Source organism: Tachysurus vachellii, chromosome 25 (genome assembly GCF_030014155.1).
Source record: "Tachysurus vachellii isolate PV-2020 chromosome 25, HZAU_Pvac_v1, whole genome shotgun sequence".
Taxonomy (NCBI): Eukaryota; Metazoa; Chordata; class Actinopteri; order Siluriformes; family Bagridae; genus Tachysurus; species Tachysurus vachellii.
The window spans coordinates 21,057-35,812 of NC_083484.1; the positions used below are offsets into that span (position 1 = coordinate 21,057).

General features: G+C 39.7%; 1 protein-coding gene across 6 annotated transcripts in view; it reads right to left on the bottom strand.

Moving 5' to 3' along the window:
* Positions 1 to 14,756, bottom strand: part of dip2ca (disco-interacting protein 2 homolog Ca) — a 48,115-nt gene that overhangs the window by 4,631 nt on the left and 28,728 nt on the right. For 4 of the 6 annotated variants that reach the window (XM_060861553.1, XM_060861554.1, XM_060861550.1 and 1 more), the window contains 20 exons: positions 12,782 to 12,891; positions 12,186 to 12,288; positions 11,978 to 12,042; positions 11,810 to 11,903; positions 11,505 to 11,624; positions 9,305 to 9,419; positions 8,971 to 9,110; positions 8,704 to 8,840; positions 8,352 to 8,560; positions 7,410 to 7,524; positions 6,819 to 7,020; positions 6,335 to 6,444; positions 4,831 to 4,911; positions 4,500 to 4,623; positions 3,787 to 3,908; positions 3,581 to 3,692; positions 3,109 to 3,218; positions 1,814 to 1,944; positions 1,556 to 1,724; positions 125 to 295 (listed from right to left, as the gene is read on the bottom strand). In XM_060861553.1, the coding sequence (XP_060717536.1) occupies positions 125 to 295; positions 1,556 to 1,724; positions 1,814 to 1,944; positions 3,109 to 3,218; positions 3,581 to 3,692; positions 3,787 to 3,908; positions 4,500 to 4,623; positions 4,831 to 4,911; positions 6,335 to 6,444; positions 6,819 to 7,020; positions 7,410 to 7,524; positions 8,352 to 8,560; positions 8,704 to 8,840; positions 8,971 to 9,110; positions 9,305 to 9,419; positions 11,505 to 11,624; positions 11,810 to 11,903; positions 11,978 to 12,042; positions 12,186 to 12,288; positions 12,782 to 12,891 (2,540 nt within the window). The remainder of the gene's footprint in view (positions 1 to 124; positions 296 to 1,555; positions 1,725 to 1,813; positions 1,945 to 3,108; positions 3,219 to 3,580; positions 3,693 to 3,786; positions 3,909 to 4,499; positions 4,624 to 4,830; positions 4,912 to 6,334; positions 6,445 to 6,818; positions 7,021 to 7,409; positions 7,525 to 8,351; positions 8,561 to 8,703; positions 8,841 to 8,970; positions 9,111 to 9,304; positions 9,420 to 11,504; positions 11,625 to 11,809; positions 11,904 to 11,977; positions 12,043 to 12,185; positions 12,289 to 12,781; positions 12,892 to 14,756) is intronic. The other 2 variants (XM_060861556.1, XM_060861552.1) reach the window with 1 other exon arrangement.

The window sequence follows — 14,756 nt, forward strand, 5'->3', positions numbered from 1 at the left end:
GGGCTTCTCCTGAAGCGGAGGAAGTGAGGTTCTAACCCCCCCACACATACACACACACAAACATACACACAGACGTACAAACACATACACACACATACACATATATGCACATAAAAGAACAAACCTGCAGGCATATAGCGAGATTCACTCTGCAGCCAAAGGAAGTGCTGACGGCTCGCGGATGAAGGCCAAGATCTTTAAACAGCTTGGAGAAAGACTGAGTGAGAGCAATGCGAGGTCTTTCCTCTGCCACCACCACACAAGTCCTCACACGGGACAGGTCCAACCCGCGCGACTGCGCGTGCACGCACACACACACACACACACACACACACACACACACACACACACACACACAGAGGTTGAACTTTGTCTAAGTTTATTTCTACTGCTCATTTTATTAATAACATTCTCAATCTTGAATAATAATCATAATAATAATAATAAAGGATTAAAAAGTTAAATATAGACAGATGCAGTTCACACTAAGCAGATTAAATGTGAGTAAATAAAGAACATTTCACAAATCAAACTGGTCACAAAGCAGCACACTGCTGAGGGTGTAATTACACACACACACAAAATATCCTGGAAACACACCACAGTACAGCACGTTTATAAATGTGGATAATAAAATGCTTTTAGCAATAATTGAGTGCTACTTGCTAATTAAGTAACACTAATGTAACACTAATGCACACAGGAACAGTCAACAACTTTATCAGAAGTGCAGTAGTTAAATATTTATACATGTTAAACATCAAAAACACTGAAACATCAGTGAAGCTTTCATTCATTTATTTTGGAATATCCTGAAGTCTACAGAAATGTCTTTGGCTCTAAGTGTTTTAAATGATCAATTTATATGAAAGATGTTTTCAGTGCTTCTGTATAAAAGTGATTTGGGGTGGGGCTACTGCTGGGCACATGGACATGTTTGTGACATCATGCAAAATATGGAAATTATTATTTTATATTATTATGGTTAGAAGAAAAATAATTTACTATCATCACATACATACTTAAGGATTACTTTTTTTCACATATCCCAGAGGGGGAGTTGTGGTCAGATTACTGGGGCAATCTATGATGTAGCTATGATACAGCACCCCTGGAGCAGAGCTGGTTAGGGTTGCTCAACTGCCCAACAGCAGCAGATTGGCACATTTTCAGAGCAACAGCCCAGAGCTTTAACCACTTTAACCACAACTGCCCCATTACTGAAAACAAATTATCCACAGAAGCTGCAAGCTAAACTAGTTAATTATCTAATAATTATCTGATCAAAATATGTAAATATCTATAATGGACAGATGGTAATTTTCATGGTAACATAACTTTATATTCCAACAGTTTGTCTGCTGTTAAATAAATAAATGAGAAATGTGATTTAAGAGGCCAAGAATGATTGAGAATGTAAATCAAGATTCTGATACTGAAAATATCACTTATTGACTAATGAGAGTTCTGGAAATTAACCTGTAGAAAAGTTTTTGTCTAGATTAATTTAGTAGTTAAGAATGTGGAGTAGTTTAATATTTACATGTGAGATTACCTTCAGAGACTCAGTTTGCAGGCCCAGGCCTTTAGTGCACAGCTCCATGACGGAGTACGAGCAGAACGTGTCTCTGACACGGAACTGACTGACGGCCAGCAGCCAGAGCGCGGGATTCACTTCCAACTCTGATGGTGGGATCAGGATGGACTGATGCCCTGAGTACACACTGCATGCACACACACACACACACACACACAATCAGCACTCTCTCTCTATTTCCATATCTCTCTCTGTAATTCTGTCTTTCTCTCTGACCTGCAGAGGCACCAGAGGACAAAGCCTAGGCCGCAGTAGGGGTCGAGGCAGATGGCCACTTCACGAGAGGGGTAAAGCTCACACTGGAGCTTGATTGAGCGGCAGAAGGCACTAGTGGCAGAGTGAGACATCTGAAAAAGAAAGAGAAATGGAGTGAGAGGCAGGAAAAGAAACAAACACTGATTTAGTAGTGTGATGCAGAGAAGTGTTAGAGAAGGTAATGAGCAGATAACATCTGTGTGCAAAAGAATGTATTGTTATAAAGCCCTGCCTTCTTCACATCCACTAGAGCTCCATGAATATCTTCACAGGATGATGGGACTGAACTTTACAACGACTCTTCAGAGCAGAACAGCAGAATAAGAACAGGACTGTGCCCTACTGGCCATATATATGTCTTTCTAATCTAAACTGTTCTAGCCAGCTAGATCTGGAATTACAATTATGATTACAAAAAAAGTATTTTGCTACATCTGAACTGTTAGACCTGAAATTGTTTCATTCACTCATTAAACACCTAAATATTGAACTGTAAATACGGGCTTAAAGCCGCAGTCCCTAATAATCACATGAATGAATCGGGAGTGAAAGGGTTCAGAGTCGGACGTGTCAGTGAGCACGCAGGAGTCAGGCTTTTAACAGGAAGGAAGAGGTCGTGTTCTTTCATGTTACCAATGCTTGAAGTTATACTTTTTTTCACCACTAACTGCTTTATAAACGCTAGGTTGAGAAAAGTTTTGTGTATTCAGATTGGTACTACACGCATGATCTCCAGAGTTTTTCTGATTAGCACTCTTGAGGCACGAGTTATACTAGTATCAATCCAGCGCTTGGCTTTACACCAAAAAAATAACCCAAAGCTAGGGTAAGCATTAACTTGGAACAAATCCAGAGAGTAAAGAAACTATAGATGTAAGGAGAGAGACATACTATAACGGTAACACAAACCCACAGCCACCAGAGGGAACCCTCTCCCGAGTTCTGGGCCATTTAAACCATGCTCACGCCATGCATAGACACGAAGTATCTCCAGCTAACCCCAGCATTACCAAGCCGTTTGTTCTATGCTCTTTCTTGTGTATGACCTGTTTTTCTGTATTTAAGATTTCACACTTTCTGTGTCTCACCCTTGTTGGATTGTAAGCATCACGGACTGATCACATTGTTGCTGAACTGTTTGCCCGCCTGTGGTTTATGCCCCTTTGCTATTGTTTTGGATTTGTTTGCTCTGTATCTTATTAAAGTTCCTCTGATTTTACTGCATATGGATCCTTCTCAGCCATCCTTACACATACCTTTACCCCTGCAAGCATCCCTGTGGTGGACACACTGAAGTCCAGGTAGGCCAGTGTGTCCGGGTTTGAGGGCTTGTACAGCTGAGGAGGCTTTTTCTTTGGCAAATCATCTAGAATATGAGAAATAATTTTGCAGTGAAAAGAAGGATCATCTGGTATAATAACTGAACTGCTGAATGTCATGCTGCTCTGTTCCAGCTGGAGAAGAAATTATAGAGAAATTAAGAGTCTAGAGTATTAGAACATGTTAAAAACTTTATACACTGTATTTACACTGAATAAAAGCAATGCATAGATTTATGGAGACCTGATGATCAGGTCAGATTTTGATTCAGGTGCAAATTGAAAATGAAAAATTTTTACATCACCACAGAGCTCTAACTGGTGCTTAGTTAAACTAGGGAAATAAATAGTCATCTCTGTTCAAACACCTGAGGTTCTGTGCATCTCTCTTAATGTGTGTGAGTCTCACCTGTGTCGAGGACTGGAGGCCATGCCCTGATATCCACTGCAGCAGATGCTTCCTTGGACTTCAGCAGTTTACTTATCGCCTGTGTAGTCATCACACAGGCAGAGCGGCTCACCTGAGTTCACACACACGCACACGTTAAAGTTTGAGCAGTAATAAAGCATCAGATACAGCAGTGTGGTTAATAAACTCATTATAACTCCACTCACCTCCACAATCATTTTGACAGTGGGCAGCGTGGTGGCGATGTTCTGAGGATGCGGTGGGCGCACAGTGATGGGCACACAGCCAGCATACAGACAACCGTAAAATGCAGCGATCAGGTCGATACCTGTGGTGGCGGGAAACACAGATACCTCGGACTTATACTTGTATAATACACACATCACATCAGACATTTTCCGATTAGTGTTAATTAAGTTAATAAAATGCATCAATGTGGTGCAAAATAAGGTGAAGAGGCCTAAAGGGTTTGTTAGAGTTGTTAAGCTTTAATGAAATAAAGTGCCATAATACTGTAATAAAAAAGACTAATCTTTTGTACCACACAGCACTTTCAGCTCAGATCATCAGTACAGAATGTATAAAATACATTAAAAACCCAAGACATTCTTCAGCTCCTTGAAGGAGAGCGCTAGCACTAATCAAATCTCAGATTAACTTCATAAATATGATCTTTTATTTTGAAAATATTTGTACTTATTTTTTAACTTTATATTTCTGCTCAAGGTGTAAAATAATATTTTAACTTGGTAAACTTGAATTGTCTTTATAGTGGTTCATGTTAACCTTAACATTTGTAATGCCCTTTTTGACCTTCTAGATGCTGCTCTTCAGGGTCATGTGTGGAACTCGGGTAATATTTGTAGTTCTAGATAAGTTTCAGGATGCTGAAGACTAATGCAGACTGATGAATCTGTACCTGGAGGATAAACCAGAGCCACATGAGCGCCGTCCTGCAGGTGTCCTCGTTCCATCAGCATTGCTGCAATCTTCTCCGAACGCTTATGAAGCTGCACACAGGTCAGTGAGCTGAGTACTGCCCCCTACAGCACAACAAGCAAGCACACACACACACACACACACACACACACATATAAAAAGAATTAAAAAAATTCTTTTAGATTGATTTTCGAAACAGTAAATTTAAACTAAACTATTCAAAACAATTCGAAACTAAAGTTTGTTTGAGTTTTAAAATGACACATTGCTTGTTTGTTTGGAATCTCTGTGTGTGTGAGTGTGTGTGGTACCCGTGAGCTGAGCAGTGTAAAAAGCACGTGGTCCGGGGTGGTCTGTGCTCGCCATTGCAACACTTCAGACAAGAACAGGAACTACAGGAGGAGTGAAAAGAACTGAGACTGTGAGAACCTACAGAGAACCGAGAGTGTACACAACCACAGCAAAATTGTCCAATATTTGTCCAACTGGTAATTGTGAAATTGTTCAGAAACTGGAGTACAAAGCTTCATTCAGCAGAAAAACAGAAGCACAGCAGAGCAGAAACTGTGTTATTAATAAATATCAGTGTTAGAACAGCGAGGACTGATTACCTCAGGGCTCGACGTAATGAAGGTTTTACTGCATTATTTAAAGGCCTGTTCTTCCATCTGAGGTTAAAATCTCTCTCTCTCTCTCTCTCACACACACACAGGGCCTGATTTTCATGTGCATAAATGAAATGGATGTGTGGAGGTTGGGTTACGAACATACACAGGGTCTAAGTACAGGAGATAAAGATTAGGCCATCCTTAAAAATATTTTGGTTTGCAGTAACAGTAAAAAAAAGGGTCGGTAGGTAGGTCTATTTTTTTTTCAAGTTTCAATGTAAAAAAAAGTACAATTTTGGTGACAGTGATTACGTAGGTATGAATTTAAACAAATTAGCATATCGTGACGTCACTGACTGGGTCTTCATCCCGTGCCTTCGGGCGCATCACTGCAAACCTCATTGTGACGCAGGCTTTATAGACCACAAACAAATCTGTTTGAACGGTGACCGCGAACATTTAGTTTACTGCAGCCGCAGCCATCATTACCAAGTGTGAACCGTTAACTCTGACAGTGAATGAGAGAATGAGACGAAGCGAACGCACAGGCCATAGTGTGACATCCGGGAACCAATAGTGTAAACATAGATGACGTCACGGGTTTTTATTCAAAAGAAAGAACGTAGCCTTCGTTTGTAAGTAGGCCTAGGCAATTTATATATTTACAATACTTACTAAAATATAATTAATATTATTTTATTGCTTTTGTATTAGTTGTTTGAAGAGTAAAAAAAAAAGGGCGGTCTTAATGCAAATTTACAACCGGCAAGTCGGTCGGACTTAAAGCAAAAAATAAAAAATAAAAAATTGAGTCGGTCCTACATTTGACAGTCGGTCGGGTTACAGCAAACAAGAATATTTTTAAGGATGGCCTTAGGGTGAGATTTTGATGCTCCAGATGCAGAGACATGCAGAGGTGTCACCTCATACACACGTGGAGGGAGTGTGTACGTGTGTTTGTGTTTTATACTTGGAAAGAGATTACTTTTTTGGGAGATACAGAGAGACAGACACAGTGTTTGATGTGTGTGTTATGGAGCTTTGAGGCAGCTTGCTTATCTTTATGACACCTCATTCCATCACACACAGACAAACAGCAGCGTTACCAAGCACCAAAATACATAAGGATGATATAAGGAGATATAAGGATGAATAAATGAAAGGATGGATGGATGAAAATCGAGGCCCCGTGGTGTCACACACACACCTTTCTTGCCTGATCATTGTCTTCGATCTGTCCCAGATCTCTCCCACTCGCCTGCGCGATTCTCTTCCCTGACACCAGATTTCCCACCATCACAGATGCAGGTCCAATCTCTGTAAACAGAGACACACACAAAAAAAACTGAAGAAAATACACACAGACACACAAATAATTGCATACTTATACACACACTTTATGCCTGTACACCTGCACATGTAATTATCCAATCAGTCAATCACACTGCTAAAGTAGAGAACAGAAAATCATGCAGACACACATGAAGATAATGAGTTCAAAAGCATCACAATGGGAGAAAACTGCAGAACATCCTGCACAAATCAATGGGATATGGGGAAGCAAGGAATATGTGTGTAATATATATATATATATATATATATATATATATTACACACAAAAAAATATATTTTATATTATATATATAATGTGTGTGTGTCTGTATGTGTGTGTGTGTCTGTGTGTGTCACACCTGGTTGTTTCTGTCGAGGTTTGGGCAGGTTGGTTACACATGTGTGAGGACACATGAGAACATTGCAGGGATGCAGAGAACCTTCCAGAAACAGCTGCTTGGTCTCAGACAGGTGAATTCCTCCTAATGGTGTCTTAGGCAGCGTGTTTGCAGGAACCAACGCCAAACAGAACACACCTACATTGTGGATACTGTCTATGGCCTGTACACACACAAAGAACTTTCTCACAAACCTAAAAAACACACAGTACAATGAGAGAGTACAATGTGTACAATCCCCACTTAAAAAAAAAAAATCCCCGGTTAGGGTTAGGGTTAGGGTTAACCCTAATCCTAACCCTAAAACTGATGATAATATAAAATATTCCCAAATGTGGAAGAATGTAAATGTAAGATTTCTGTACTTCACACTCACTGTACACTCAAGTGTCTCTTCTATAAACACAACATAAATAATTCAGTGCACACGACAATAATTATAAACTAATCCCATCTGATCAACCATAATTAGCAAATAGTCTAAAAACAGATTAAAGTAATAAATCAGATTAGTCGTGTGAGCAGTGTGACAGTGTGAGTTCTCTTCCACACCTGCAGAACTCGACTCATCCACTGGAAACTGTCCTCCTCTGTAGAGTCGGGTCTCTGTTCTGCTACCACCACGATACGCTCATCATGTAGAACTGTCACAGAGAACACAGCTATCCTGCAAATACACACACACTTTATTAGGACTATGAAGAAAATTTCACTGTGTATAAAAAAATTATTTTACTGTCTTGTGGTTTGTGTTTAAGATCATAGTCATGATGATGTGCAGAATATGTGTAGTGTGTGTTTTGTGTGTGTGTGTGTGTATGTTTGTGTCTGTGTGTGTGCATGTATGTATGTGTGTAGTGTGTGTGTGTGTATGTATGTGTGTAGTGTGTGTAGTGTGTGTGTGTATGTATGTGTGTAGTGTGTGTATGTATGTATGTTTGTGTCTGTGTGTGCATGTATGTATGTATGTGTGTGTGTAGTGTGTGTGGGTATGTATGTATGTGTGTAGTGTGTGTGTGTATGTATGTGTGTAGTGTGTATATGTATGTATGTTTGTGTCTGTGTGTGCATGTATGTATGTATGTGTGTGTGTAGTGTGTGTGGGGATGTATGTGTGTATGTATGTATGTATATGTGTGTGTGTATGTACGTGTGTGTATGTATGCATGTATGTATGTATGTATGTATGTATGTATGTATGTGTGTGTGTAGTGTGTGTGTATGTATGTATGTGTGTTTATGTGTGTATGTATGTGTATGTATGTGTGTATGTATGTGTGTAGTGTGTTTATGTATGTGTGTACAGTATGTATGTGTGTGTAGTGTGTGTGTATGTATGTATGTGTGTTTATGTATGTATGTGTATGTGTGTGTATGTATGTGTGTAGTGTGTTTATGTATGTGTGTACAGTATGTATGTGTGTGTAGTGTGTATGTGTGTTTATGTATGTGTGTGTAGTGTTAGCGTTTCAGACACACTCCTCCCATCCTTACCTGCCTCTGTACACAAACTTCATGGGTTCTACAGCGAGTGCAGTAGCCACAATGTCATCAGCATTGTGTCTCCGCCCACTAACCACCATCAGGCCGTCCATCTTGCCGGTGATGAACACCAGACCTCCAGGACCCACAAAGCCCAGCAGGCCAGTCCGTGTGAACGGGTACTCGCTGATCAGAGCTCCTGAGCTGCTCATAGGGAAAACCTGAGAGCAGAACCAACACACTGTCAACATAATAACTAATAAATCAGAGGCTGTCAAACAAAAGTGTATAAGTTAAACATGCTGAACCTAATCCTGTGTGTGTGTGTCCGTGTCTGTGTGTGTGTCTGTGTGTGTGAGAGAACCTCAAAGGTGTTCTTGGTCATCCCTGACAGCCCGTAATATGAAGTTCCCGTGGCAATAGAACAAACACACAGCTCTCCGATCTCATCTGTTCGGCACAATTGTGGAACTCCTTCTGGTTTCACTACACACATCAATGCTGAGAACACACACACACACACACATTCTTCTCTTTATGCACATTTAGTCACGGTGTTGAGTTTAGCTGTAAGCTAAAGTGAGTGAGTGTGTGTGAATGTGTGTGTGTGTTTGTCAGTGTCGGTGTGTACCTCCAGGCATGACCGTGCCCACGTCTTGTACTGTGAGAACTGCAAGACGTTCTTCTGTGTCTACCCTTATGACTCCATGGCTAAGACCCTGCATTGACAAAACACCTCGACCAGGTGGCTGACTGCTGTCATCTGTGGGTCTGCACACACACACAAATTCACATACACAATCAGGTCACCTCTGATCGGATGATTCTACAATTCTGATTTTCTTTGTTTGTGTGTTCATTACAGCTATTGAAATATTTTTTTATTCCGTTTTAATTTTAATGTCTCATTTGTTGGAAAATGTTTCTGACAAAATAAAAAACATTCAAATTTTGCGTGTGTACACCTTCTTATTGCAACAGTAAGAGCCTCAGGTGAGCTAGCACATGGACAGATGACCTCCGGCTTCAGACCCTTACTCTGGAATACGTTTAGAAATGCATCACATGATGAGATGGACCCTGAAAGAGAGAGGGGGAGAGAGGGAGAGGGGGGTATAAAGAAAGAAAGAAAGAAAGAAAGAAAGAAAGAAAGAAAGAAAGAAAGAAACGTTTTCATGATTTATTGACTTTAAAAAAAAAAATTTAAAACAAAAGGTCTACAACAGCATCTAGACCTCTTGCAGACCTTCTGTCAGACCTGAGCTTTGTCAGTTCACCCCAAAAGTATTCAATAATCACAGTCCCCAAGGTAACATCATAACTTTAAATTAGACAAAATTCAACACACTCAGACCTACACACACCTCGGTATAAACATCAGCAACACAAGAAACTTCAATGAGGCTCTGAACAATCTGAGAAAAAAGCACGAAGAGGTTTTAACACTTAAGAAAAATATCAAATTTAACATTCCAATAATATTAATATATAATATAATTATAATTTAATAAAAATAATTCAGTTGAGTTGCTCACTAACCAGTAGCTCACTAAGTGGAACAAACACCAAATAAAAACTACAAAAATTTACTATGAATGCAAAAAGAAAAATATTTAAAACGCTAGACCGAAGGAACAAATCAACAAAGTAACATAGAATGTTATTTGTCCAAACTGACTAAAAAAACTACGTTGGCAAAATAAGTGTCCAAGAGCAACTGGTCTTTATTATTAATAACATTTATTTACAGCTTATTGCCATAAACCAGACCAGAAGAATAAACTATTTTTGTTGAAATATCAAACAGATATATTTTACAGTAAATCATTTAAAATTCACACGAGCAGCTTGTTAATTGTTGAGTTCATTGATTTAAAGGCTTTGTGACTATCAGTTCTTGTTGTCAGAGTTCGTTCATTCACATGGATTATTTTCTTCATCAGTAAACTTACCGAAGTGTCATGGCACAAACCCTGATGTCTTCACTGAGACTTTTTATATAAAATTCTATTTAGGCCATCCTTAAAATATTTTGGTTTGCAGTAACAGTAAAAAAAAGGGTCGGTAGGTAGGTCTATTTTTTTTTCAAGTTTCAATGTAAAAAAAAGTACAATTTTGGTGACAGTGATTACGTAGGTATGAATTTAAACTAATTAGCATATCGTGACGTCACTGACTGGGTCTTCATCCCGTGCCTTCGGGCGCATCACTGCAAACCTCATTGTGACGCAGGCTTTATAGACCACAAACAAATCTGTTTGAACGGTGACCGCGAACATTTAGTTTACTGCAGCCGCAGCCATCATTACCAAGTGTGAACCGTTAACTCTGACAGTGAATGAGAGAATGAGACGAAGCGAACGCACAGGCCATAGTGTGACATCCGGGAACCAATAGTGTAAACATAGATGACGTCACGGGTTTTTATTCAAAAGAAAGAACGTAGCCTTCGTTTGTAAGTAGGCCTAGGCAATTTATATATTTACAATACTTACTAAAATATAATTAATATTATTTTATTGCTTTTGTATTAGTTGTTTGAAGAGTAAAAAAAAAAGGGCGGTCTTAATGCAAATTTACAACCGGCAAGTCGGTCGGACTTAAAGCAAAAAAAAAAAAAAAAAAAAAATTGAGTCGGTCCTACATTTGACAGTCGGTCGGGTTACAGCAAACAAGAATATTTTTAAGGATGGCCTTAGCGAGTAGCAACATGACGGAGCAACGTGACAAAAGACCCCCGATGTACAGACTCGGTGACACACACACACACAGATATTTACACATACACACAGACCTACAAAGACACACATACACACACATATACCAGGCTGCCAAAGAAAGACCAGCTGTGACCTCACTTTTTAATGCACTTTTTAACAACATGATCTAATTATACACACATCAAGGAAACATTTTTTCCATTTCATGACCCATGAACAAGATTTCAGTCTGATGCCAAACAAAAACAAACTCAGCCTCCTGCTAGAAGAAACCTTACAGAGGTTGCAGGTGTTGTGTGTAGTTCTGTCACAACAAAAGAAAAGCCAGTGGAACAGGACCACAATCACACAATAACACCAACATTGTAAATGTGCAGAAAATGCTCAGAAACATTCGAGTAGAGAGAGAGAGAGAGAGAGAGAGAGGTTAATGTTATGAACTCACAGGGGTTTGATCCATCAGCCACCACCAGCATTCGCAGTGAACTCAGGTTGATGTCTCTCTGATCTCTGTGAGCCACTAGAGCCCAGTGCATGTCCCTGCTCTTCACACATGCCACTTTAGCTGCACGTACACATACACACACATTAGTAGTACTCGCACTACATTACACATATTTGATGCATAATTTACAATGTGAATATAAATACATTTATTCAAAGCCTTATTCTTGTATCAGGTGACTCGTTCCTGTATACAACCTGGACAGTGAACTTTCATTCTCACTAAGGACACACACACACACACACCTTTATACTGACACACTTTCTGGATCCAGGACAATGGATTGACCTTCATCAGTGAGTACGGGATACTGATCACATGCATCATGTTCATGACACTCTGAGGGAAAGACACACATTAGTTCACCAGAGGGAGTTGATGACATCATCCACCTCATCATGAGTGAGACTTACCGTCAGGATTCCGTGCCACAGCCCCACATCCTTCTTGAAGTCTAACACATTCACAATGGTCTCCGCTGTAACACACACACACACACACACACAGAACTAAGTGTGTATCCTGTGTTTATTTTGCACATTATAAACAAACTCCAATCAAACTGTGTGTTTGTTTGTTTGTGTGTATGTTTGTGTGTGTGTGTGTGTTTGAGTGTCTTACCCTCTGTGTAACCGCAGGACTGTGTGAGAGCCTGGCAGTGTGTGAGCAGAGCGATCCTCATCACTGTAACCCCCAATACACTGCCATCCTTACAGGTCTTATACTGATACACACACACACACACACACACACACACACACAATAATGTTCTGCATGAAACATAATTACAGGATCTAAGAAAAAAATCAATCAAACTATTTTTTTTTAATGTTCATTAGCATGTTTCCTTTATGTTTCTCCATCTCACTGCTCTATACCTGTCCTGTGAGATCTCCAGCCTACTATTTTCCCAAACTGACAGAATTTTGTCATCATCTGTCCCACATGTGTCTGACTCTTCTGCCATGGTGATCCTAGTGCTAAAAGTTTATTCTGACTCTTGGCTGCAACAGTCATGTGCTGTGTGACAGAGAACTCTATCTGACTGAGAATTCAGAATGAAACACACGTTAATCAATTATCAGCTACTAATGGAGGGCATATCTGCTATCGATTCGCTCTTCACCCACAGGAAGGTTAGCGAGTGAGAGGTTATAACAGAGTAATGGAAATAGACTGCATGCTCCAGCGGATCAGCGTGTGGTTTTGGACCTCACCTCGATGTAGGCTGTGTCATTATTTGCATCTTTAATATGAGGGAACCAATCACGTGGAGGCTTAGAGAGATGTTTAGATTCGGTGACAAACCACAGCAGCTTCGGCCAACCTACAGTACAAACCCGTTAATGAAAACATCTGAATCCATCTACAGTCTCTAACAAGTCATGCAATACTATTTTTATTCATATGGTATATACAGTACTGTGCAAAAGTTTTAGGCAGGTGTGAATAAAATGCTGTAAAGTAAGAATGCTTTCAAAAATACAGGAGATGATAGTTTATTTTTTATCAATTAACAAAATGGAGAGTAAATGAACTGAAATCCAAATCAAGTCAATATTTATTGGGACTGTTGTAGGTTCACTTGCACACAGTTTTTGAACTCAGCAAGTTGGTTGTTCCGAACATCTTGGAGAACTTGCCAAAGATCTGTCTAAAATACTAGAAAAGGTTTGTGTCTGTTCAACTGAGCTCCTTCTTACAGGAGAACAATATCTTTGAAGAGTTTCAGTCAGGTTTCAGGCCCCATCATAGCACAGAAACTGCACTTGTTAATGTCACAAATGACTTGTTCTTAGCTTCAGACCAAGACTGTATGTCACTATTAGTTCTACGTGACCTTAGTGCTGCATTTGACACTATAGATCACAACATTAGATCACTAGATCGGTTACAAAATTACACAGATATTATAAATACAAAATTACACAGATATTCAGGGACAGGCTTTAAGTTGGTTTAGATCCTACCTGTCTGATCGATACCATTTTGTAGGTTTAAATGGTGCTCTGCTTCATGAAGTATTCGTACATAGTAAGAGGAGATACCAACTCCATGTGGTCTTTGAGGACAACAACCACCTCATCAATACATTTGTCAGACTGTATATTTATAATCACACACTCCAGTTTTACCCAAATGAGGATGAGGCTCACTTTTCAGTCTGGTTCCTCTCAAGGTTTCTTCCTCTTCAATCTAAGGGAGTTTTTCCTCCCCACATTCGCCTCAGCCACCTCAGACTTGCTCATTGGGGATAAATACAAACACATTTATATATAAGTCTAATATTAATCTAGAATTTTTGTATTATATTAATCTTTGTATAATATTACATTTTTGTATTACGTTTCTTATGTTCTGCAAAGCTGCTTTGATACGATGTTCATTGCAAAAATTGCTATAGAAATTAAATTGAATTGAACAGATCTTCAGATGGAGGCTGCCTCAGATCCTTCTGTCTCTTTATGTAATCCAGACAGACTTGTTGATGTCGAGATAAGGGCTCTGTTGGGGCAAACCATCACTTCCAGGACACCTGGTTCTTCTTTACAAGGTTGTCCTGCTGCAGAATAAATTTGAGGCCAATCATACACTTTCTTGATGGTACTGCATGATGGATAAGGATGTGTCTGTACTTCTCAGCACTGAAGACATCATTAATCCAGACCCGGTCTCCAATTACATGCAGAAATGCAGCCCCAAACCTGCAAGGAACCTCCACCATACTTCACTGTTGCCCGCAGACACTCATTATTGTTCTGCTGTCGAGCATTTTGGTGAACAACCTGCCTCCTCTGCTACATCCAAATATTTCCAATTTTGACTCATCTGTCCAGAGACCTGCTGCCATGTTCCTGTTTTCCTGCACAGTTGAGCCTCTTAGCCTTGTTTCCTCGTTAGAGGTCTGGCTTTTTGGCTGCAGTTCTTCTATGAAGATCACTTCTTCAGACAGTGGATCCTGGGTCCCATTGGTTATCTTTGGATCATGGATCTTTGATGGACATCTTCCGATATGGAAGGGACGTAAGCGTGATGTTACCATAACCTTGGTATAATTGGTTAATCAGCCTGCTGACGCTGATCCTCTACAAAGTGTTCAAGATGCTAGGTTAAATGTCAGAGGGTCATCACACCAAATATTGTTTTAATTTATCATTTTATTCTGTTCACACACTTTGCATCTTTTAAATT